The 26,515-nt window shown below is 41.1% G+C and overlaps 1 protein-coding gene across 4 annotated transcripts in view; it reads right to left on the bottom strand.

The window, feature by feature from the left end:
- ttc28 (tetratricopeptide repeat domain 28) overlaps positions 1-26,515 on the bottom strand; it is a 143,224-nt gene that overhangs the window by 88,372 nt on the left and 28,337 nt on the right. Inside the window, exon 1 of one of the 4 annotated variants that reach the window (XM_077600152.1) lies at positions 4,478-5,160. The exons of the other annotated variants lie outside the window; for them this stretch is intronic. Within the exon in view, the coding sequence (XP_077456278.1) occupies positions 4,478-4,504 (27 nt within the window). The 5' untranslated portion in view covers positions 4,505-5,160. Of the gene's footprint in view, positions 1-4,477; positions 5,161-26,515 lie in introns of those variants that run through there. 4 annotated transcript variants of the gene reach the window in all.

Here is a 26,515-nt window from a genome sequence, read left to right as displayed (position 1 = left end):
ATCCAAACTGGATCATAGACTGTTTAGGAATATTTCAGCAGTCAGTCACAACATCCAGCACAACATCACTTGGAGACAGCTGCAAGGCCCCAGGACTGAGCCGATGCTGTGCTCCGCCAACTGGATCAAGTCCAGTAGGAGTTATAAAAGAATGTAGGACTGTGGTTTTGGCAGCTCTTGGCTGATAAATGCTGCAAAACAGGGAAAACTATGTGTGTTTTCAGGACGCACGACCAAGGGATACGTCTCAAGTGCCATTGACCGGCCTTTTTTTGAAAAAAAATTCGATCCAACTTATGTACAAAGCTCTGACTCTCGACAGTCTATGCAAGGCTGAGTTCACACCACAGGAACTTAACCGGTGAAAAGAATCAAGTAGAAGTCAGTTCCACCTCAGAGACCAAGGAAATGTTTTCCTATTGATGTGCTCCATCAAGTCAGGTCTTTTTTTTCCTTTAAATTCCCTACAGAGGCTTCCAGAGGCACGCACCTCCTGAACAGCTGACCACACCCGTGGAACAATGACCTCGATAAACTCAAACATTTGCTATAACAGGGGCACTGGAGGGTAAAAGAACATTGCGCTAACACTGTGGCGAATCACAAATGGGTGCTCTCGGGCTTGGAGGAGTGCATGGAAATAGGCTGTTCCACATCTAAAATCCATTTGCACATCCAAAAATCCATCTGTACACATTGTGTAAGATAGAGTTCCAAAGAATGAGGATTAATGAGACCAGGATGGCCCAGTCACAATGGCATCTATTGTGTTTGCTGGTGTATTTTGACACTGGCCTCTCAAGAGTATGTAACCTGACAAAAACCTGTGTTTTGTGTATAGTGCAAACAAATGTACATTGCCCTTGTATTCGAAGCAGATCCTCCTGCTGTCTTCCATCACTGTCCGGTTTTCCCAATGGGAGAAATGGACTCAGGATTAACAGCACTACGAGTCGAGCACAAACATTTTAGATGGATTGCTGAGTCGCAGTTCCCTCCTGCTTCCCTGGCTCGGTCTCCCCATCACACTACGACATTTCTATACCCCACGAGGCCAGGGTAATGGGGGACAGCCATATAGCTGCATCACCCAATCCATTTTGGCATGCACAGCCATAAATAGAGTTCACTGTAGGAACAGGAGCTTCCAATCATTAATTATATACCTGTTGCATTACTCTCACCCCTTTACTCCAAATCATGTGCACCATTGTTTCCACAGACTCCCACGCTCCCCACAATTCTGCCACTTCCGGGATTGGATGTCAAGAGCTTTGCAGCAATTAAATATCTTTATCTTCATTCCTTGCATCAAGCCTCCTGGTTGGTGTGTCCCACTGGCAGTGGGGACATCACAGTGATTGATAAAACACTACAGGGATATGCCATCCTTTTACATTGGCTACGAGCTCATACATAATTAACATATAGTATGTTGATGAGTTTGCAGAACGTCGGAACCTGAGCATGGCATGCCGTTACACTCACGTGAGAAGGTATCATTTCACTAGCGTGAAAACCACATAACATTCTGTGTCTGTTATAACTACAACTACAACAACTGTCCATTACAAATACAGATTATTGGAAAATTGAAGCACATGCAATGCCCCCAAAATACACTCCTAATTCCCCCTCATAAAAATGCCCAGAATTCCGCTCATACAAAATATTTGCAGACATTGGCGCAAAACAAATACAAACACACAGTAATGGGTATACACCAGGATGACACAATTATTAGGCAAGAGCAGAGAGTGTAAATCACTCTCGTCAGTCCACTTTCCCTAGTGTGATTAAATCAAGTTACGTTGCCTTTGTAAACTGCATCTCCCACACTTTTAGTCGAAATGTGACCTGGTGAGATCCTATCAGTTGGTCTTATTGATTTGAGGGTACTTTTAGCCCCGCCATTTCTCCCTGCCTTGTTGAGTTATCCTTTTTTTCTTTCTTTAATACACAACCAGAGCAGTATAAAGTGGCCATTACAACAACGTGGTCATTCTGTAGTCCTCACCATTATTCCAAAAAAATATCAAGATATACACTACTTAAGGGAAAGGACTGCCTTCACTTTGTATATTTTGAATTTGGCTGATAACCCAATCAAAAATCTGTTGATTAATCAATGGGGGGGGAAACGGCAGAATCCTAATATTGCAACCTTTGTTCACAATCTTCAATCCTCAATACTAAAGTGATTCATCCGCAGTGTTTAATCAGCCAACTTGCATGAACAAAATTGATAACTGATTGAGCAATTATCTTTTCAGAATATGTTAGCGTATTCATGACTCCAGCAAAATAGAATTTCTGATCCACCCATGAAGTAGACTGGACACATTGAATGTCACCATGGAAATAATTTGTGTTTAGCTTTCTTTTATTATCCAGAGTCCAATGGTTTATTCCAACATCCTATTTTCAATTTCACGGATTTTCCTGGAAAATAAGCAAGCAAGCAAACCGCATGCAGTATACAAGTTTTGTTGGTTTGAGAATAGATGAGACTGCTATTGTGTTTACAGGGGTGGTTAACCCAATTTAGGAAGATGATGGTATGACTCATTCCGTGTGAATCTTTTATATATAGTTTGAATTTAGCACCACAAACATGACATGACAAGACGAGACATACATTTCTGTGGTGTGATGGACAGACAGATGCTCTCTATTTTTGTTATCGGTCAAGGGACAGTTTGTTCTTGGCTTTGAGGTAATGCTGTGTGGCTCTTTGCATGTTCTTGCAAAAATGATTTATAGCCTATATGAAAAATTACAGACTTTGATCTTTCTCACGGCATCTTGTGTGTTCCATAAAGAGTGATAAAAATATGCTATGTATTTAAATGACGACAATTCCAAAATCACTCTTTTTTCTTCTTCTCTTTGTTAGTAATAATTCAACAATCAACTGTACAGACATCCTAAAGTTGGGTTATGAAAAGAGTCGAATATTAGAATGATTTTTGGTGGGTAATGATCACAACCTCTCAAGCCTCATCTTATGCAACAGTTTTTTTTCTTAACTTGTCTTGGCGTACATTTAACTGCGCTATTGAAATTATACAATTATATGCTCATTTTAGACATAGTGTGAATAGGACAAAAAATCTCAGCTTGTGTGAATGTCCTTAAACTCTCACTTTCATTTAGCACGAAAATATAGATGCAAATGTGGCAGTCTCTCCTTCTCACATGACTTTGTCCTTTTCTACAAACTGGAATATGCAGTAAGCATGTGTCTCAACCCATCAACAGATTAATTAATCATCATTACATAAGAGTGGAGTAACAATGTTCTTTTCTAATCACTGTACACTTGTTTAGAAAATAATCTGGTGAAGGATATCTTTGATGTTAGAATAAATGAATACAATGTTTACATCACACTTCAAAAAAAGTCTCCCATTAATGTTAAGTTTATTACCATACGCTCATGCTGAAATGACTGTATATTTATTACAGCTAATTTTTCCACCAAAAACTGCATTTGTGGTGATCTTTCAGGGTGAGATCACCCATATTAGACTGTGTAAAACTAGCAAACCAGCTGAATTAGTTTGAAGGGCAGGGGATACTAACTTGAAACACATTGAGTTAAAAATCATCACCTTTAATGCATCACAGTTGTAAACCTAGACTACGCATCTGGCACGAGTCACAAGTGCTCAAAAGAACATCAGCTGCAGTATGTCTTAGCTGTCTGGGTTTTAAAAAAATGTACAAGAAACATTAGGAGAAAGTTTACAATGTTTTGCATCACAATTTTATAATAACTTAATTACTACCCCAGTTAACACTTTATTTTTATTTTCTTGCTGTTGCTTTATTTTCCTAAAAAGCATCTTAGTATTTTTGTTTAAAGCCCATTTTCCCTTCTGCTTGTCAGACAGGCGCCCCCTTCTGGAAGAAATCTGCAGAAGTCCTTTCAGTGTCTCCACATTTTTATACTTTCCAGATGATTTGAGATAATTTCCATGGTAGGTGACATAGAGTGTGAGCTATGAAAAAAATGTTGCAATAACATTTTCATTTTTCCTTTAAAGGAATTTCTACCTTTTTTTCTTCAATTGTGTTGAGGGAAAACGAGCAATTCATCATTTTATCCTTCAAATTGAGTTATAACATGTTTTATTTGGATACAAGATCAATCAAATATTTTTTCAAGATGTGAACTAATTGCATGAAGTCCTTTTTAAAGGTACTGTAGTGAAAAAAATGCATAGTGGACTGACTGGCTGCACATCTGTCCACTGGCAAATATCTTTAAGTTTCTTCTATAAAATATGAACAAGTTATCATATAAAGCGAATGGAAAATCAAAAACAATTTAATGGTGAAAGTTCACCTCTCTTTATTGTTTGAGAATCAGTAAATGTCCACTTTCCAACTTTGGGATTACAGATGTCCATAATTGGCTCGACAATGTAGGAAGGCAGTGGGGGGAAATAAGGGGGAGAGAAAAAAAACTCACCTTCTTCCGGGGCTGCCATTTCATCATATTTGTAAACCAAAATGGGCCAGCATTAAGATATTACAGGAGAATGGAATGTCGATTTGGGGGAATCCGGGGCGCAAGTCATGCTGGTGACACTTCACATGTTCTCCAAAGGGCGAAGCGACGCGTCTTGGTGGGTGTCAGGCTCGATTTGCGGCAATTTGGACGGCGCTTGACGCCACTCATACACGGTTTAAATCCACACTTGTTTTCGGCGGTGGTGTCGGCTTGTCAGGGTGCGCGTTCGATCGCGACGGTTGCGCGTAAATCCAAGGCAACAATCCGCTAAATCTCGATGCCTCCGCGTCTCATCCAGTCCTCCAAATACGTTTCTAACTTTCTCAATACGTCTCCCTAACTCCCATACGCCGTCAGTCTGGGTCCAGATGCTCCTCTTGACCCCGAAAAAAACGGGAGTGTATCTCAAAATGTAGGAATGTACATCACAGTGTTAAAATAAGATCCTTCTTTTTTTCCAGGAGCGGAGACGCACTTTTTCCCGGATGTCCTCGCAGAGAAACAGTTAGAAAAATGAGTCCGAGCAAGACAAGGAGGAGGAGGAGGAGGGATTATTTCAAGGGGAAAGGGGGGGGCAAGGACAAAAAAAATCCTTGGAATTTGTGAGGAGCTGGAAGGATAAACTGATTCGTGCAAGAGCAACAAACTGGACTGGAGCTTTCTGATGACTTCCTTCCTCCCCTTCGCTCTTTACTCACTCGAGGTGGCAGGAACCGCGGGGTCATAGTGCCGCCGTTTGCATCCCTCTCTAGTTTTTTGGAATATAGCGGCTCAAAATGCCAATGATGATCCTCACAAGGGTCGCGGGGGGTGCTGGAGCCTGGCCCAGTAAACGATGGGGAGCAAGCGCCGAACACCCTAAATTGGTGTGGCCAGCCAATCGCAGGGCAGCAGGAGGCGGACAACCATTCACACTCAGGGGGGAATTTAGAGCAGCGGTCCCCAACCTTTCTCTCGTTCCTATTTTCTCGCGGACTGGCATATGGAGGAGGGGGACAACTTATTATTTATTATTATTATAACATTTTTTCTCATTTCAAGTAGGGGGGAGGTTGAAAACGTTAATATTTATTTCTCTGATGGACCGGCATCAGGTGGTTTTGGGGAGTGGGAGGGAACCGGAGTACCCAAAGAAAACCCAGTCGAGCCCCTGAAGAAAATTGCACACCCAAGAACTGTGATGCCGACGCGTTAATTACCACCAGCCTTCCAATGATATATTTATAAACAAAACAAAACAAAACACTTGTGTAGAACACTTAAATCTAATGGACTTTTACATAATCCAGTGTTACTCGGTCTACCCAGTTGTAAAAAAAAAGGGTTACTCGTACCTTAAAAACTCATTTGGGGGATTCCTCAATCATAATATACTACTAGGGATGCCTCTGATCTGAAATTGAATCGTAATTTATCAAAAATCGGGCACAATCACGTCATTTTCACAGGACCATGTTTTCTCCTTCTTAGAGCAGCAGTCATAAACAGTACACAGCATCATATTTTACCTGCAGCCTTCCAGCATATACTATTGCCAAGAATGGTAGTCTTGTTTGACTTGTGGAGAATAAGAAAAACAACTAAAACTATTTCAAAATGAACAGCCTCTATACATGTTGAACTAAATAATATTTCGCTCTGAACAACACTAACTCGATGCAGTCGCTGCCACAGTCCCAAAACACAGCAATCACCAAGCAATTATTGATGCGGAACGATGTTTACAAGAGCACATGAACGTCATTGCTGCACAAGCGACAAAATTAACACTGTAACGGGATTAGGCTTCATTTATAAGGTGTTATCTCAATGTAGCAGAAAGGCAAATGAAAGAAGTGGTCGATACGGAACGGTAGTGTGGGGAGTTTTAAACAATAATCTTGTGATTTAAATTGGTTTTGGTAATGGACACTATGGAGCTGTGAGCACGGTCAATATGATGGGTCAAAGGGGTACAGGGTGCATACTTGGGTCACCGGGATAACAAAAGAGCAGCCGGAGGAGGGGCTTGATCTGACATATGGCCACACGGGTGAAGTCCTGCTGTGCACAGGGTGTCCACTTGTAATCCACAAGGCTGAACATGAACAAAAGTTGGACACTACCTCCTGCAGATGGCACCCATTGCAACTTGCTCCCCTCCACCTTCTTTACGTGCTCAATAAATAATGATACGGCACCTTTCGACGGGTGCCTGCTGGCGCTGCCCAAAGTTAACATTTATATGTTCTCTTTCAAGCACAGAAATGTTGTAAAATAGGTATGAGGGGTTTTGATAAAAGGCATATGTTTGATTATCAATCAAAGGCGACTTCTGTGTGCACCCAGAGTGGAGCCTGTCATCTGGCATCTCCATCCAAAAGTGGCTCCCTCCACGTGCCTCTGCTTTTCCAATCAGAGCCGCACAGGAAATCAGACTCCGAGCTTCAGAGGGAAACAAAAAACTCCTCTTTCACTGTGCGGAGCTCGGAGCTGTTTGGGAAAAAAGTGTGTGCGCTTCCCATTCTTGTTCTTGCCAAGCACACCCTCAAAAAAATGTTTCCACTATGTGCTTTTACTGAGGGTGGATACATTAAAATAAGTCACACTGCCATACTGAGAGCTGTGTTTCTGCTGTCCCAATGCAAACACTCCAAGTCCACGCACCCGATCGGATGAATTGAGCATCATTTTGGCCGCTTCACTTATCATTACGACTCATCAATGATATTGCTATCCAAACGATATCCTACCATTAAATTTTCATGATTCAGAAGCATCCAATCAAGTGCATTTTAATAAACAAAAGAAATGTTCTATGATACTCTATTTACTGTACATACACTCACTTAATATTCCCTTTATGCATGCTACTAATTGATTTACCCACCTCCCCTGTCAATACCTACTACGTCTCCAGAGCTGTGCTATCTAGGCTTAGGATTCTAAACAGTAATATTGGCATCAAAGACGGAGACAACAATCATATTATCTCTAATTCAGAGCTTAACATCATAACATGCTTTATCTCATGCCAGCCTCTAAACCTCTCTGTATCTTTTCTCTTTCCCTAGCCTCTACCTTACTCACTCAACCCAACAAGTTGAAGCAGATGGCCCCTCACTGAATTGTCCCCTTGGTTCTGTCCAAGGTTTTGCCTGCATAGGGGGAATTTGTCCTTGTCTCAGGCACAAGAGCGCTAGCTCATTTGGGGTCCCACGAGGTATCTTTCATGCATAAGGAGTGTGTCTCTATATGAAAAGTGCCTTGAGAAAGCATTTATACCCTCATGAGTAAATCTCAATTACATTGGTATGACTTGAGAATTTCAGCAACAATGAACCATGTTTTGAGATGCACAAGGGGGCAACTTTGACTGCACAACATTCATATTAAGTTTGAAATTAAATATCATGGCCTTTAACATAGCCAACATAGGGAAAATGAATGTATGTAAACATAGCAAGCTGAAAGTGGGCTGCTGGAGTCACGTAATAACTTGGCTCAAGGATTTATTATTCCTAATTGGCCATCAGCACAATGACGTGCATCAGCACACAGTCAACAATTAGACAGTGAGTTTGCCTACAGATTTTTGGCGTTCAAACCATCCCAACAGTCCTCAACTGTTTATGCAGTAGCTCATTTGCTAGCATGCATCGTGCATCTGCATCTGCTTGCATACTAATCGTCAACAAGATGTAAAACATGCAACGTTCAGACGGTGCTGAGGGGGGAAAATGTTATTCATACAGGAAAAAAACTCTGGAATGAGATGAAAAGCACTCCAAAAAGCTCTCCTGATTGTTTGAGGGAAATTGATTTTCACACGGACTCAAGGATCAACACTGAAATGTTGCTTCATGCTATCTGGCCGTCCCCATCTGCCCTATTTTATTCTATTGAAAAAAAACAGCCTTTAACAAGAATTCCCAGCGGTAAGACAACTGTTTTTTTTTTAACATGTATTCACTGAGTGTAAAAAAAATAACTAGGATTCTAGTGTTAATTATGTCAGAAAACACTTTACGACAGCACAATCCACCCCAAAAGCATAACAATGTGACGAAATGTACTGTAATTTTTTTTAACGTGAAAAACAATTGTGGGCAGAACACAAATTGAGAAAATAAACTCCAAAAACCACCGTGTGTTAAGGACAAGGTTCTTAAAAACAAATGTGTTAGAAACCCTAGCATGGAAATTTATCTCCAATGTTTGACAAATTGCTTCCACTCTGAAGTGTCAGCCGAATGAATTCATTTGCAAACGCTTTACAACGTTAAAATAATAAGTGCTCGACGGCAATGACAGCCACGTGCTTTGTTGTGTCATTCATCACTAAAACAAACAACTACCAATAAGATCTGCATCCGTTGAACCCGTTTACTGCTCTCTGATTTTAGTAATGCCATGTCAGATTGGACACGACGGGACGGGGACGTCCATGTGTGAGTCTTCGTCTTAGCCTGGTGCTGATTAAGTGTCTGGACCCTAAGGGGGATAATGAGAGCCTCTAATTAATGAGCCTGTGCATATCTCCGAGTCCCAGGTTCCTACAGTATATCTGCAGCGCTACACGCAGACATAGATGCGTACACACACAATCACACAAACACGCCTTTGTGCACTGTAAGGATATCTCCCTGCACAGTTCTTTCTTCAAGCTGGGTGTGTGTCACTGCGGTCGCTCTCTCACATCCATGTCCCCTAATAACGATGGATGGGGTGAGATGTTAGAGAGCCCTGCTTTGGGAAGGTCACATGTTGAGACCACCCAACATGCCCCGAGCAAAGGTTGATGCCTGGGGACCTGAAAACCATTTTCAATCGTATTTGTTGTGTGTCCAGAGGGGATGCGGGGATTCATTTTGGAAGCAGTCTTGGGGCGCCAGAGACTGAAGGCAAAACAAGTCATCACTCAGATTTTCAAGTATGTGACAGTATCAGTTGAAGTATTTTTACACTAAAGGTAAGTCACATATATTTTCTTTGTTATCTAAAGCTACATTGACTCATCAGCCTACTGGTTAATCAATTTGTTTGTTTGCCAGTGCAGGAAACCCAAAATGTGTGGCTTTTTTCCCATTTGCATACATTCATTCACATTGATTTACAGAAAACAACAGTGGTGCGCCGTCAGGGCCTTCAAGGCCTTCTCTGCTAGCCTAAGAAATATCTGAATCACAGACTGGTGTTAATTATATTTTGTCCTTGAATACTTATTAAATAATTCCAAATTGTTAACTTCCTTTCATTGCTTTTCCCCCTGGTTGCACTGCTTCCAGATGTGTGTTTTCATATTGAAGCATTTAACCAATCACATTTCAGCCATTATTTGTTGCTATGGTCAGAAATCTGCCTTAAGGCCTTCACAATCAGTTCTGCAGGCTCTGCTGCATTAAACAAGCGTCGATAAGACTGTTGCTTTAACCAATCAGAATTCGATTTGGTGACACCAAGGCCTTCTCACAGGCGTAGGGATACGTCATTGCCTTCTCGCAGGCGTAGGGATACGTCATCGCTTTCACCAACTATGATTGGCTAGTGATAGAGCGGACTAGCCAGAGCTACCAAACTGTATCTGGAGCGAGCTGCACAAGCAAATATATTGTTGTGTTGATTTAATAGCGGTTTTGTCAACCCGCAATGGCTGAAGGAGAAGAAATGGATTTGTTTGCAGATTTACTGTCAAGGCCATTTTCAAGACGGACTTTTCAAGGAAACAAAGCTGGACATCATTAAGAAAGGTCGGAAAACTCCAAAGCAAGCAAGCCTGTCACAACCGGGAACAAACATTTTCAGCACTAAATCGAATAAAACGTATGCCAGAAATACGACAGGACGGGCTCGAATTTCAGTATTAGCTTTGATGGTGATAGAGAAAGAAAGGAGGATGGATATTGTGTACAGTCAAAAAGGATTTTTGGTGAGTAAAATATGTCTACATTCCTAAATAATATTTCAATTATGTGAGGTTATTATTGATGATTTTTATGTGTCGCAGCTGTAGCTGCAGTAGAGGTTTTATAGCCATAAAATAGTTTTTGAGGGTTGGATTGATTCCGAAAGCTGAAGGCGTCACTAGGAAATTCACGGACCGCCACTGGGAAACAATGTTGCAAAATAACAGAAAACAAAATCTCCATACCATGCCAGAGCAACTCAATTGTGCATTTCCTACTTGTCTTATGTCTCTGAATGTGTTTTTGAATGTCGCATAAACCTTGCAGAGATTCTGCCCCATTCATGGGTGGAATTAGTCTGTGACATCTCCAAGATTTCGCCAAGTTATCAAAAAAATGTAACCGTTAGAATTCACTCCCTGGTAACCCAGCTAGTCAAGACCAGACATCCACAACCAATGACCATCAGGTTGCCAACTGGTTTCCAGGTCAACGAGATAGGCCCTTAATTGCACAAACAGGAATTTTTGTAAAAGGTACAAAACTGTTCTCAAAAATTATGATTGTGAGTTAATGTAATATTCAAGAAAAGACATAAAAGCTTTAAAACTCCTTTATAAACTTGAAATGAATCAAACAGTTCCTCAAAATACTATACCAGGGTACTTTTAGGTCATTCTTTTTGTATGGGCTTTCATGGGTGATCAAGATGTGATTTTTTTCCCCCCTTCGTCTGAATTTACAATTACATTCGTGAAGGAGGGCTCTAGTTACACCATTAGAGATTTGTGAGACATTGTGCAAAGAAATGGACTGTTGTTTTCATGGTGTGTTTAATAATTCAGTGGTCTTGGACGTGGATGAAAAAGCTCTGGCATATTGTTTGAATCAAACCGGCAGTTAAATCGGCGCTGATGGTCGACGTCTGCGGCGGCGGCGACGCTGCCGCAAACTAGAATACATGATCTCGACGTTCTGTGTGGTCTTCCCTAGACTGTGCGCTAAATAAGGGGATGCGACAGGATATTGTATTTAAATGTGTTTGTGTCAATGCACTTCAATGAAAACAAATATAAGCATCCACTCACACTTAAAAACACTCCAAAACATTCTGTGGTTAAATCCACCCATTTGCAGTCATTCATTTAGAAAAACCCCAAACCAGAACTCCTGCAGTTTTTTTCCCCAATGACCATTCTTCCCACCACCTTCGCTGTATTCATCCAATCAAAGTTTTCCTTGCGTTTGACTAGTCGCTCTGTTTTTTTCTTCCTTTCAAGTCATGTGTTAGCATTATACACCCACACACACTTGCATAGTCTCATTCAAGTCACACACACACGCCACAGACTAGTTATCATAACAAGCACATTACCGGCCTAAACGTATGACTGATGATGACTCAAAAAAGATAATAACTGCGCAAATATTTAACTACAGTAAACCTTCTGCGGCTCATCCTTTTGTTACGATAATTGTTTAACCGCAAATGTAATATAAGGCCTGACCTGGTGCGTTAGATTTCAATTCAACGGAACATTCCTACGTGATGATCAGCTTATAATACGTTAATGCTTCAGGCTTATTATGCCAGTGAGAGCTCTCACTGCTCTTACTGATCTAGCCTGTGTGAGGGTATCAAATGTAAATTAACCCTTTTATGTAAGGGGAGAGGAGTGATGCATAGAAAGACTCTGTAATGACTCCGTCCTTTCGCGCCACAAGAAAGAAAAAGGAAAAAGTTGGCGTAATGAGAACTCTGCACAATGTAGCGCGGTGCCTGCTGTTCCATTAGGTAGCCGTGGTTTCTAGTCACCGTGGTGAAGGGATTAGGCCAGTCCACTTCTTAAATCACTCAGACTCGAGATCAAAGGGGTTAAAATGGGATTTGGATAAATCTTCCTTGATAAAACAGGTGTTAATCACCTAAATTAGCCTTATACCACAAAAAGGCCTCTCTTTCAACTCCAAAATCTCACTTACGCATGGAAAATGCACGACTCGGTAAGAGGAAGGCAGTACACACTAAAATTAGTTGTCCTCCCTCACGCCGTGAGCTCCAATAGAGAGCCTCGCACTCATGTATCAGCAGGATGACTTCATTTAGATGCAGCTAGTGTTGGGAGAGGGCTGAGTAAAACATCTGTGCTCCCTGCCTCCTTTGGAAGAAAAAAAGGTTGTGTAAAGCGCCCTTTATGATTAGCCATCCTTCATTAAGCGGAGACTTGCGGGATATCCTCAGGCTACTGCTACACAAAATGTAGCTGATGAGGCAAAGAGGAGGAAGCGGTCTAAGATCGACACCCCTGCAAAGGATAGGGACACTTCATTCGCTTCTCATCAGACCCATGCAGCCTTTCTGCCCCCGCAGACTTGCGCTTTCGCTGTCAAGTCTCCCCGTCTTTGGTGGTTTGACTTTTCCACTTGCATCATCTTCATTCCATACTGGCTCAGCCTCCTGTCAGCATCCACCGCAAACTTTTCATGAGCACTGGGACAGAAGCTACACCACTTGGAGCATGACTTCATATCTCTAAGCAACTGCTTGACTTTTGAAGATAGCTAATTAGTATCGCTGAACAAGTGTTTTTTTTTCTTCTTTTTAATGTGGCTACTGGGAGACTTCCAACCGAGCTGCTGTCTGCCATCCCGACTTCCAGTTTGGCCAGTGAACTGTTCAATCCCAGGTTATCCCTTGCCATCTGGCTTGGCCCAGTAACAGCCCATCTCACTGCTGGACTCCTGAAGACAGGAAGACAACCCGAGGAAGTTCGGGCACCACCAGGATGAACAGGATGAATGGCGAGTCAAGCGAAGAGAGATGAGAAGTGACAGACATGCTAATGGATTAGGGAGAAAGTCCATGTGAGACAGCGACGGCGCCTCTTCCTTTCGACTGCTGCAACCAGCGTGACTCAATGACTGATGGATCCTTCTGCCACAGCCTCCAATCTTTAAATGTGTGTGCACAAAAAGGGGTACTGTAAGCGAGCAGTGTGTGTGCACGCATGAATACAAGCTTCCCTCAAAGTGATCGTGACAGCTCGCAGCCTGAATGAAAGCTTCATTTACCCACAAGTCAGCAGTAATTTGCAAACCCACAGCAGTACTTCCATTCTAAATGACCATTTGGAAGGTCAAGTAAAAAGATATTTCTTTATCAGGCCAGAATGTGCGTTATGAAAGCTTTGACAGTCGCTGACAATGAAGTGAAACCGCAGTCACGCCAAGGCCATCTTTGGTAGAAGTACGAATTGTCATCCCGACATAAACTGTGTAAATTCTGAGAGATACGTCCCCCCCAAAAAAGGTTAACAGAAGACCATATCAGAACATACATTTATATAGATTCTATACATTTCTATAATAGAAATGACCCAACTATAAGATTGAGGGCTCAGAAACTCAAGGTCTCTTTTGTACCAAGAGACGGTGCTCTCTATTTAACTTCACCAAAAAGAATATTTCTTGACAGTAATTTCATGCAGCCATACTGGAATGCTCGTATATATGTAAAGAAAGAACTGCACCCACTACTTTTCAATGCATGTCCACATATTGCTCAACCAATAAACCAAAGCAAAGGCGCCAAAATCTCAGCAAGTTAGGAACTAACGGGGTCCTCACTAGTACAAACCAGTAGACAAAAGGATGCTCCTCTACTACATGTTCTTGCTTCCTACTAGCAATTACCTCGAGGAAATGAAGAGAAAGATGTCTGAGAGGAGATAACGCAGCAACACTAATGGTATATGTTTCAGATGAAAATAAATCAGAGTCAAATGTGATCAAAACTGTAACTCTTTGATGGTGAGAGGGTGGCCCCAAGTTCGAGTTCCGTCTCTCGATGTAAATTATGTCAGTTGATTATTGTCAGATCCAATTTGACTAAGAAGGGGCGCAAAACCAAATGAGCAGAAACGCAAGCGGAGTCTTCATGGTGATGTCCACCGAGTAGCAAAAAGATTTATAGGAACTGAAGAGTGACAAACACAGAGCTAAATTCACTTGGATTTATTAGCAAATTGGAGGTGTGACATTTACCAACAGTTACGCAATATGTAGGTTAACAAATTGACCTTGATGCAGTGCACCGTTTTGTTTTGAACTGCCGTTATCATTCTCTCATAATAAACAGTACTCTATTTACACTTGAATGAAAGACCTTCACTTGAGGTGCAAAAGGATAATTACTTGATAAACTTCTGTGATATTGTCTGACTCAATGGAAATTCCAAGTTTGAAGCCAGAGGGCAGCTAAGAGCAGCAAACATCAGCAATTTTGAGAGTAGGTTAGTCTCATTGTGACCCTCATTCTTCCTAGACTATCAGTCTCTCCATCTCTGTCTCACAGTCACCTTCCTCCTCCCCATACTGGCCACGACTGTCCTTTATCCTCATTCTATTTCATGCCTCGTCCTTCTCTCGCTCGTTCCTCATCCATCACTACCCACAGCCTGCAAGGAGCATCCCCCCTCAACTATCCATCCCAGTCAGATAAAAATATAGGCTTCTTTGGGGCTACTGACACACACTCCTCTGTGACTCATCACTTCATTGGCCTGTGTTTGGCATTCATCACACCACAGCGTCACCATCAGCATTCAACCGAGGAACATCAGAGGAACGGTGACTTCAATCAACTGTATTTTTTACACCCTAACTGTGTCATGCCCCCTGTCACTTCGTTAAATGGAAAAATTGTGTCAACTCTTAACTAAAACGCCACGCAATATTATGATGTATGCCGTGCTCCTTAAAGTGACAAGAGCTTATTTTCTGCCTTTGTGTTTGATGGATTTATTGGACTCATGTGAGAAGGCTAAACAAGATCAAGTGCTGAATGAAGTTCCTTTGAATTATAAAAGAAAAAAGCACCGTGCCAACAAGGGTTCAACTAAATGTCCGCTTTAAACATTATAAAATATACAACAAAGATTGTATTACTAAAGAATGCCCTGTTCAGAGGGCAAAGATATTCAGGTAAGTTTGTAGAGTAGTTGCCAGAGAGGGACTGATTCTACACTGATATATTAAAATAAATTCAGGCGAGGCATCAATGACTCTTGACACTGGAAAGCAAAACAATGACACATTTTATCTTCTGCTTCAATTTAGTTTCGTATGCACGAGTAAGCAACATTGAGTGCCAACACACAAGTTCATTGAAGCATTTTGAAAGTTCTTTTTGCTTATTTATTCAGTGGGACTGCTGTATGAGCCGCAATGCGCCCAAAAAATGTTATAAGTTGACACAGAGGGGGAAAAAAACTATCATAAGAGAAAATTCATACTCCTAAAAAAACAAATACAATAACTTGGGCAGAAAATCCGATCTGGGCTCATTCGTATGTGGATATATAATTTGTCTGCCTATCCGATGCCTCTTCAGTATGATCACAAAGCTGGCGATACATATTTAATAAGACAAAAACGTCACCACTGTTCAAAAATAAAAAAACAGACAAGACACAAATGAGCAATGACTAATGACATACAAAATGTTTTTTCCTCTTTTTGATACCTGAACTTGAAGCTCTCCAGTTAAAAATATGTTGCCTCTGATAGCATAAACACAACGTTGCCATCAAAGCGTGACGGGGGGAGAAAAGCATATTTATTTTTAATAAACACTAACAATTGACAACTTGCGAATTATCTTGCAGTGTTTTTGTCAGACTGTTTCGAACATATTAATCGCAAAAACTATTATGGGAAAGTCTACCAAAATATTGGGAACAGTAGAAATCTATAGATGTTTTAAAGTGTAGCATCGTGTCACGCAGCTGAACCAGACTTGGACAGAACCATCGCCAAAAAAAAGGACAGTTGACACCTCCCACCCACGCTTTGCGCTATTTGATATATGGACTCCTTGTAAAGGCTTTTGAAACTGGAAAAAAATACAGTGTATGGTACTTTCTGACTTTTATTAAACTAAAAAAAGAGATTGCATTTGTCTTTGTGTGACAAGTTGCTTCTGTTGTGGTAGGGTAAGCCTTTACAAAGTATTTGTTGTGTCGCTCTTAGCAACTAAGTATGGTGTATGTTTTTTAAGTTCTGCTTTTCCATACTGTAATTGTCGTGTATACTATTGTAAACATGCCAATAACTGACATCCTCTCATACAGCTCACTGCCATATGTAAATTATTATTATGTCATTAATTGTTATTGTTATTGCCTGCCCAAGATGGCGCCGTTCACGCGGCAGCCAGTGGCAGTAGCTCTGTCCACTCTTATGTTTTTCGTGTTTTGCAGCCCTTCTATCGTTTTTTAAATTATATTTTAATATTTCTTAATACATTCCTTTTTACTTTACTTTGTACTTTATACTTTTTTTACTTTAATGTTTTTACAACTTTCCTTGTTCTGTTAGCCTGGCTTCTTTCCGCTACTTCTTTTTTGGAACCATTCAGCCATGCCTACGCTGTCATACACATGGGACTAGCTGTTACAATACGCAGCAGAATGAGCAACACCTCAATGCCGCTGGAAATTCGGAGCTGGACAAAAGTGCCGGGAGAAGAAGCAACGCTTCTGACCAACCATTCCATCATGGGATAAGATGGAAGAGCTGTCGGCGCTTACCAGGCCGGAAACGGAGTCGAGGAGTTCTACTCTGCTACTGTTGTCTTCAGCTCCAGACTACTGAGGAACTGTGCGGATAAGCTTGGAAGAGTGACTCTGCATATTCTCTACTTCGGTCACAGTCTGCAGAAGTTCCCCATCTTGTGGAAGACTTCCTGTATGTGGTTCCAGTTTTTGTCCAACTTTACAACGTCTTTTTGAGTCTGTATTCATCTTTGCTACCGCAACCAAGATGGCGCCGTTCAAGTGGCAGCCGGTGGCGGTAGCTCCATCCACTCTTGCTCGTTTTTGTGTTTTTGCTGCTTTTCTGTCTTAATGATTTGATTTGGTGATTCTTAATGATCCCATTTACATTGATTTGCTTTGTACTTTGTGCTTTTGCTTTGTTGTTCTGTCTAATCACCCTCTTGCTACTGTCACAATGAAATTTCCCGAATACGGGATGAATAAAGTTGTCCATGTCCAATCCAAGCCGAAAGAGTCAAAAGTGTCAAAATTGTCCAAGTGTGGATCCATTTCCTAAGCTTGGCAAATTGAATACATAGAAAGTGTAGCGTAGATAAGATGAAGAACGCTGTGTTGCATTAGAACACTTGGTCCAGCTGTCCTCCTTTGCTTTCTTATGTAAGATTTCATGTGAAGTTGCGATCAGTCTGAACATCTCGAAACGACGTTGAAAACAGTCAACATCTGTGTGACAGTTGCGCGTTGAACTTTAATTACCTCATCAGTTTTAGGCGAATTACAGAGCTCAAAAGGTGGCGGGGAAAAATGACGGCAGGATAAATGTTTTACATCACTGCGGACAAGTGGCTCTTCATCCTTCTCTTTCTTCTAAACATGTCTCGGATAAAAGGATAAAAATGATGATGTAATATTAGGCGAAAGGCAATCTTGGGAGATAGTGAGATCCCAGAAAGTGTCCTCAATGCACCTCTCACTCCCCAGAACCTCTTGGACGGAACAGGCATCCGTCAAAATTATCCCTGAGGAGTGCAACAGATGTGAAAATGCTTTGTGGGAATCAATCATCCATTGTCTTTTAACCAGGCTTTGCGTGTTGTGTACGTGCGGTTTGGTGTCAGGTCTGCGTGGCGATAAGAAAGATGACACCATGCAGAACTGAATGCTATAATGATATACTTTGTAAGTGATACATTTATCATCCATCACATTTGGTGGATGTCTACCTTATAATGAGTTCCAATATAAGAACTGTATCAGAAATCGTGTTCTCGTGATGACACAGGGCGCTACTAAAAAAATCAATGGTTAAACAGTTAAATGTATAGCAATCAAACAATGTCACTCCAACCAAAATGAGATATTGGATCAGTGCAGATCCATCAGATGTGGTCTGTCTACCCTATTTTTCTGACTCTAAGGCACGTGGGACACCTGAATGAAGGGAAATCAATGTACTGCATTTTTTCTTTTAACATTGGAACCATGTTATTTTTTTAAATTCATATAATATTTCTTTTATTCACATTTTACTCTTTATTGCACATGTGTCAAAGTGGCGGCCCAGGGGCCAAATCTGGCCCGCTGCATCATTTTGTGTGGCCCGGGAAAGTAAATCATGAGTGCCGACTTTCTGTTTTAGGATCAAATTAAAATGAAGAGTATAGATATATATTAAATTACCTTATTTTCCCCCTTTTAAATCAATAATGTATTTTTTTTTTAATTCTGTGTTTTTAGTTCAAAAATCATTTTGTAAAATCTAAAAATATATTTTTTAAAAAAGCTAAAATGAACATTGATTTATATCTAGAAAAAAACTGAATATTCAGGGCTTTTAATCCAGTTCTTTTAATGCATTTATTTAAAAAAAAAATCTAAATATTATATCTAAAATGGTCCGGCCCACGTGAAATCAAGTTAACGTTAAAGCGGCCCGCGAACCAACCAGAGTCTGACACCCCTGCTTTATTGGAACAATTTAGAGCTCCAACAAAATACATTTGAGGTCAGTAAGCACAACCAGAATTTTATACATAAAGTGAACTGGATTAAAAAATGTACAGTGTATATTTGGGGTGAAATCACAGTGCACTGCGTATTCTACCTAATAGGAAAACAAACTTGTGTGAAATGAGTGTGACGCTTCAATGCCACAATGGATGACACTTAAGTGGATGCATTAGTAGAGGATTATGCCCTCATTAAGATCCCAAATGAATTTCATAACACTTATGAAGCAAACCAAATGTGGAAGATAAGTGCTGCCTCAGCCTGAATTGAAAGGTGTGACATTCATTTACACGCAGCACTTAGCAAAAGTGCTTCACAACCATGCAGCTGGAGGCAAATCCACTATAGTAAAACGACATCTCAGGGAGAAGTCGATTTAAGGATGAAAAGGGGGATTTTCTCATCAGCTGTATTCAGGTATTTCTGCTCAGTGGCTTAAGCACAAAACCCCGAAACGGAAAGAAACATGACTTGCCTCAAGGTAGAAAAAGAAAGTAGTGTGTTCAAGCTAAGCATGAATGCGTTGTGAAGATTCAAAACTGCTGTGGGAGCTTTCAATGTTGAGTCCTTGCCAGTTTACACCCATTTTCTGGCAAAGATGGGACGATACGTGTGAGAAATGGACATCATTTTGTCGACGAGAAATCAAATGAAACTTTGACACCGTCAAACTAGATATTTATTTCTCTCTGTGTTTTTTTTTGTGTGTTCGCCTGAAAATAGACAAATTATGCCTGCTTTGGTGTAAAATCATAACATTGCAGCTGAGCTGGAATCTTTCCTAACAAAAGACCTGGGTCGCCGAGCTGTTTGCTAGTCAACTGCAGGGCACACATGTATGAACAAATAACTATTCACACTAAAAACGCCTGTTTCCGGAGTGTTGGGGTAATCATTATTATAAATGTGTTTGCAATGAATATAGAGCCTTATAATATACATGCTTACTATATTAATCAATATATTTGCTCATCCTAAATGTGTAACTATATTAAACAATATATATATGTGTTTGATCGCCTTTATGTTAGAGTTGAATTAATATGTGAAGCAAACGCTTGCGCCAAGGTCGCTCTCCAGGACAGCGAGAGATACAAGTTCGAAAGGACATAAAACAATCCACTGAGTCCTTGCTCCGAGGACTGAGTACTGGGAGATACACCTCAACCTTTTCCCCAGATGCGAGTTCACAATGAAGATCGGTGAAGGACGCTTAAATTGTTGTTGGGTCAGCGGATGGCTATCAAGCATATTGTTTTAATTTGTGACGCTAGGTTGACACTTGGGTTGCTTGATTATGGAATTGTTTTGTTTCTTGCTTACGCAAATGGAATCAATAACCTTGTAATTGTTTTGATTTGAAGCCTTAAATGGGCAGGACATAATGCCGTTCTTTAGAATAATCTTGGGTGGGGCGAGCTGCCGGATGTATTCTCTCTTGCAAGAATTAAATGTGATGTGACTACAGATGCCTTTTTTATTGAAAGCTGAATTGGAAAAACCTAAGGAACCTACAATTGGATGAACCTAACACGGAGAGTGGAAGAAAGCCTGAGTAGGCGTAGGAAATCCATGTAAGCATAGGGAGAACATGCAAAGTGTGAGTCATATGGTTTGCGCTAATCCCTCTTATAAGACTTGAGACCTGACTCAGGACCACATGTTCTATGTCTCCGTCTCGTCTCTGACTTGACTCCCAAAAGTTTAGCTTTTGTTGATGTCATAGTCTGGCCATAATTATTTTTTTAAGTATGTTTTAGTGTTGGTACTAACTAAATTGTTTATTATTTCACAGTTGATCTTTGAAATCCAATAATTTTAGGTGGGATATAGAAATGAGTTGAAAATAAATATTTGATTTGAGATTTTTTGAATGTTTTGCTTTGAAAGTATTTAGCTGTCAGATGTACCATATTTAAAATTAATTTCCAACAAAAGACGAAATACAGTCATTACTGCTTTTCAAAATGGATTCTCTTTCTTCCTTTGGTCTTGATGGTCTCATTGTGTCTCAGTGAGTTTTGGACCTAGTAGATTTTGGTCTAAGATAGTGTGGTCTTGAACACAAAACTACTAAGCACGACTAACAATGATATTACAATGACATTACATACTTTACAAGTGTACCTAATGAAGTGTCCGGCATCTATAGACAACACTATCAAGAAACAACAAATGTGATTGGCCCTATTCTGGTTAACCCCAGCTACAATGGACACGTGCCAAAAGGTGGCGAAGCACTTGAGGCTTCTTACTATGCAGATCCACAGCTTCCTAAAGAGGATAACTGGCTAGGTGGCACTATCAGCCCATCCAGATGGCATACGGAGAAGCCATGACAGTCCAGAACAAGCTCCCCAGCTGCAGTGTCACCCCGCAAAGCTCCATGACCTACATCTGCTTCGCCTAACCAAAGAGGAGAGTTGAAGAAGGAAGTGAACACCTTCACGTTTCACTCTGAAGTGTGATCTGGTTTCACTCTGCCTGGGTCAAAACTGCGTAAATCTGTGTTTACGGCCACTCTTCTTGGTTTTGCGGGATCAATGTCATCTCTAGATAAGTAGAACAATGTTGTCAATCGGCTCGTTGTCAGTCTTGGCTGTACTTTTTCAAAACAGGGCTGAATCATTGTAGGGGTGTGAAATGCAACATGCCTAGATATAGATATGATTAAAACACTAGAAATGAAAAAAAACAAAGAAAAACGGAGATAAATTTGACAAGCCTTGAATGTATATGCACATGTGAAAACAAGTCGCCTGGCATGGAGCCTGAGGCAAGAGGAAAGTCAGCAGCTGCTACCCAATACATGTTAGCATGGCGGGGGTGCGTTTAGAATAAGTGTTATTTGCCACTCTTTGCACAAAGTACTTTGCACGCATAGTCTCACTATATTTCCCACTTTGGGCCATATCCAAAGCACAAGGCAGCGAGGCTTTGACAGAATTTACACGAGATACTGTCTCAACCACTGTGGCACCCGCTTCCACGCCCATGGAGCCAACAGAAGGTTTCTCAGAGCATTATTAAGTGTGCACACAAGAGAACTTCAAAGCTGTAATTTCAGCACAGTTTGGTGGGAGGAGAAATTGGAAATCCAACCGTATGGTGTTGAACTGAGTTGAAAAGGTAAAATAATTTGGGGCGTACAGAGGTTGTAGAATGGTTTGTTTTCTTACTTCAAGGGAAATAGGGAGAATCCAGATACTGTAAGGATGGAATATAGCATCATGCCACAACCACTATCACTTTTCAGAATTTTATCCATCCATTCAAATTATCACTTTAGTTGTTATAGGTCACAATCGCTGTTGTGAAATTCCTCTAGAACGCTATGGACACATTTTATAGAACACGGCTTGTGTATCAAGATGTGACTGCAGAAATGGCAAGAATAAGCCTTCTTACTAGCAGATCCAATATGTATTTTTCATTAATTGGGGGCATTTTAAAAAGGTATAGATATGTGCTGACAGCAACATTCCTACTTATTCCTCGTTAAGAGGGTCTCTAGAGTGACCAAAATATCAGAGTCTAATTTTAAAGGGCCCTTTCTTTAAGGTTACCTTTTTCCAATTGTGCAGCTTATAAGCCACATTAAAAGGCAAAAAGGTTTCAGCAATAATTCATGTTGGATGGGTTATTTTACACATAAAACACTGGCATTGGTGAGGATTTCATATTTAATGTATATTGCATGTGCAATTAGAGCCGCTGCAGTCGGTTCAATAGACAGATTTACAGAGTCAAACGTTGTGTGTGGAAGTCATTTGCAAAGACAGTCCGGATGAAGCACGAAGCGTTTTCAAAAAGCCCAGTGGGCCGATATAAGGCAGTTAATACACAGAAGGGGGATTTAAAAGAAGAAGAAAAAATGCTGTTGGAGAAACTCTATTGATGTGTTTGACAGTGGCATCTGTGCTGATATTGATTGCGTATTGATTGCAACCTCCTTTCTGCCGCTTTTCCCCCCACAGGCATTCAAAGCACTGGAGGAGAAAAATACAGGGCGTACTTACTGACAATTCTAAAGGACGTGCTCTCAAACACGCCATTACAGATATTGATCGGCAAGCTTTATCTACAAAAGCGTCTAAGGAGGAAAATGAAATGCGGTTGACTAGAAAGCAGCACAGTCATCATCAACTTGCACATCTCCCAAACTATCTAAACAGATGGAGCCAAAAAAAAAAAGTGCTTTCTACACGAGAGGCTTGAAAGCCCATACACACACATCCAATCACACTCACACAAAATAGTGCCTCCTGCTGGGTAGCAGCTGCAAACCCTCCCGGGTGTGCCAGGCGGTGGTTCTGACGAAAGAGAGTGAGAGGAAGTGCAGTGCAAAGAGATCGGGGAGGTGGTGCGGGTCTTTCGCATTCGTTTACCAACTCGGTTAATGCATTGTGGCGGTAACAGGTGCACATCTCTCGCCCTTGCTCAAGTGCAAGCTGGCATTTTTACACGGCTAGCCACTCAGAGTGGCACTCCCCCACCCTAACAAAAGGCAACAGGAGCTCACCAAATGGCGTGTGAAATCAAATAGCGACACACGCCCAGATGAAATATAATAAGACATCACGTTACATAGATGAGAAACGATATCATTACCATGGCAACTGTGAGGCAAACTGCCAAGGGGCTGGCACAGCATCAAGAAATGGAAAGGCTCAATGAGAAGAGACACTAAAGCCACATTTCCACTCGGCGTCACAGTGCAGTACGCTATGAAATAAGAAACAACTGATCTGGCTTGTGGTTTTTGTACTTAGAGCCATAGTCGCCCATGCACTTTCCGGCCGTTTATTCCGATGCCTGGAGAACGGTAAAACACACTCAGAAGCTGCTGCTGCTGCTGCTGCTGCTGCTGGCACAGCTCTCACCCAGATGCACACACACAAAGCCTTGAAAATATTATGGGGCGCACACAAATGCAATAATTTGTACATTTTGTATCGTTTTCCGTGCTTCCAAGTAAATTTATCTTTATATACGTGTACGGCGTTTATAAAATGAGAGCTGTATTATGTTTAAGTCACCTATTTCCATTTACTTGTGGTGGATCTGAAAGCAATTTTTGACCAGAAGTCTGCCTTTCTTCCAGTATGTACAGTTTAAAACATGTGGCGAAACAATAAGATTGGATAGAAGTTTACACATGCAGTGGAATCGAAACTCTCAAACGTGTTGAAGGTCAGAAATGTGGAAAAGAAAATTAGGCCTTTAAATTTTAGGACATTATATTGTCATAATGTTTGACGTCAACATACAGTGCACATGACCGCAGCGTACCTAAGTGGTTCTCTTTTCAGCCTACATCAAAGAATTGGAACAGTTTTTTTGTTTTTTTGGTTTTGGAGGGGTTCTCCAATCGTTTTCTTAAGAAAAGGTGGGGCGTCAAGAATCTGAAAGGAATATAAAGATTAACGTATTTTCAATGTAAACTGTAAATGGAATGCCTTTATGATTCATTCATTCATTCATTCATTCATTCATTCATTTTCTAAATCGCTTTATCCTCACGCGGGGGGTGCTGGAGCCTATTACAGCTGAATTTGGGGCCAGAGACGGGGCCACCCTGAACCGGTGGACAGTCCATCGCAAAGCACACATACCTAGGGGCAATTTAGAGTGTCCAATCAGCCTACCACGCATGTTTTTGGAATGCGCGAGGAAACCGGAGTACCCGGGGAAAACATACGCAGGCCCGGGGATAACATGCAAACTCCACAGAGGTGGACCGACCTGGATTTGAACCCAGGACTCCAGAGCTCTGAAGCCGACGTGCTAACCACTCAAGCCGCCGGGATGCCATGCCTTTATGAGTTTGATCGATTAAAAAAATAAATAAAAATGGAAAAAAATGTATCCTGTTTCTTTGGGTATAAGATGTTATGTTGGCAAGTTACTGTGGCAATGACAAGCAATCATACAATTGGTTAGCCTGGTACACCAGTGTTTTGCCTCATGATTTAAACTACCTGATTGGACCAATTTGTATGTCAATCATCCACCCAGGAAACAACACCAGAAAATGATCGTTTATCAAAAAGCACCCTCAAGTATATTTAAAATCCTTGAGGTTTTAGGATCATACTTGGTTGCACATAGCGACTTTAGAGGAGTCTTCTCAGATGAAAACATGAAAATGAAATATGAGCAGCAAGCAAGTCTCCTCAATGCATTACAAAATCATGCACCAGTTCACCATTTCTCCTTGGGTCTTTAAATGAAGACCGTTAATTAGTGCAAAGCATTATTCCACTGCACAAACCACTGCCATTTCCAAGAAAGCTCCTGATGAGTGGCAGAAGTAATTGGTGTGCTAAGCGCAGATGACCCTCTTCATGGAACTCTCTGAGGACCAAGAAATGGGACTTGAGCAAATGGCAAAGGAAGACAGAAAATTGACAGATCCTTTTACATCTTATCAGTGTTTTAATAATCGTCCCTGTTCAAATCCCCAATCTGTACTCTCAATGCTCGCTTCATTACTTATCTTATTCAAATGTGTCAAGAATAATCTGAGAAGGGAGCGCTGAGCAGGATTTGCTAAAACTGCAAAGTGGGGTCATTTTTTTGCACATCCCCCGTAAAGAAACGCAGCGTGAGCGTCTATGAATCCCCAGCCTTGCAGGAGCAGCTGCAAGCCAGCTCGGGGAACGGAGGAACTCAATGTACACAGATGGAAGTTTGAGGAACGGGAGCGTGGCCACAATACGTAAAATGCCCTCACATAACCTTCACCTGAAGAACATAATGAAGTTTGAATAATTGATAGCTAAAATTCGGACTAATTTTGCTAATCAAGATGGTGTAGCTTAGTATGGGTCTGAGGCCATCGCATTGCATTTCAAGCTAATCAAAATTTTGATAATGCCTCAAAATGCTTCTATTATTGAAATGTTTTTAAATCATTAAGTAGACAATCTGACACTACATGGCTCAAGGGCGGCAGAACAATGCAAGGGCAGCAGCGCATGACACCGAAGCCTCAATGAAAGGGATGCCAAGCGCCGACGTTTACATCTATTAACTTGATAGACGGCTGAATAACGGCGGCAACGCGGGGCATTCTGCCTGCGTATGTGCACTGCATTACCACATATCAAGATGCTCTCAGGCGAAGATGAATACGAGACATGTAAATGAAGCAGAAAAGACCTGAGGTAGGCTGCGAACCATTTGGTCGGATTTTAATATGTATGCTAAAAAAATGTTTACGGTGCCAATGATGAATTTCAAATGAGTTCCAAATGGGACGCAGGGAAAGTGAATTTTCAATCCCACCAATGCAAAGAGAGGAAAATCTTATTTTCTGACATAGGGAAGGGTTTCCACTTTCTAACCAATGGGCCGTGGAAAAGTATGAGGGTTTTTACGACCAAGGCTGCAGCAAAGGTAAAAAAAATAACATTCATTAAAGTTCAGACATAAGCCCATTATTTAGTTTTATCTGAAATATAGTCCAAAAATTATGGCGTATTAAATAATATATTGCAATTTCCGGACATTTTGTCGACGGACATTACGTCGACGGACAA

The sequence above is a fragment of the Stigmatopora argus genome, chromosome 5 (genome assembly GCF_051989625.1).
Source record: "Stigmatopora argus isolate UIUO_Sarg chromosome 5, RoL_Sarg_1.0, whole genome shotgun sequence".
NCBI lineage: Eukaryota > Metazoa > Chordata > Actinopteri > Syngnathiformes > Syngnathidae > Stigmatopora > Stigmatopora argus.
The sequence above is the reverse complement of the archived record's forward strand: the minus strand, read 5'-3'. Positions and strand labels throughout refer to the sequence as shown.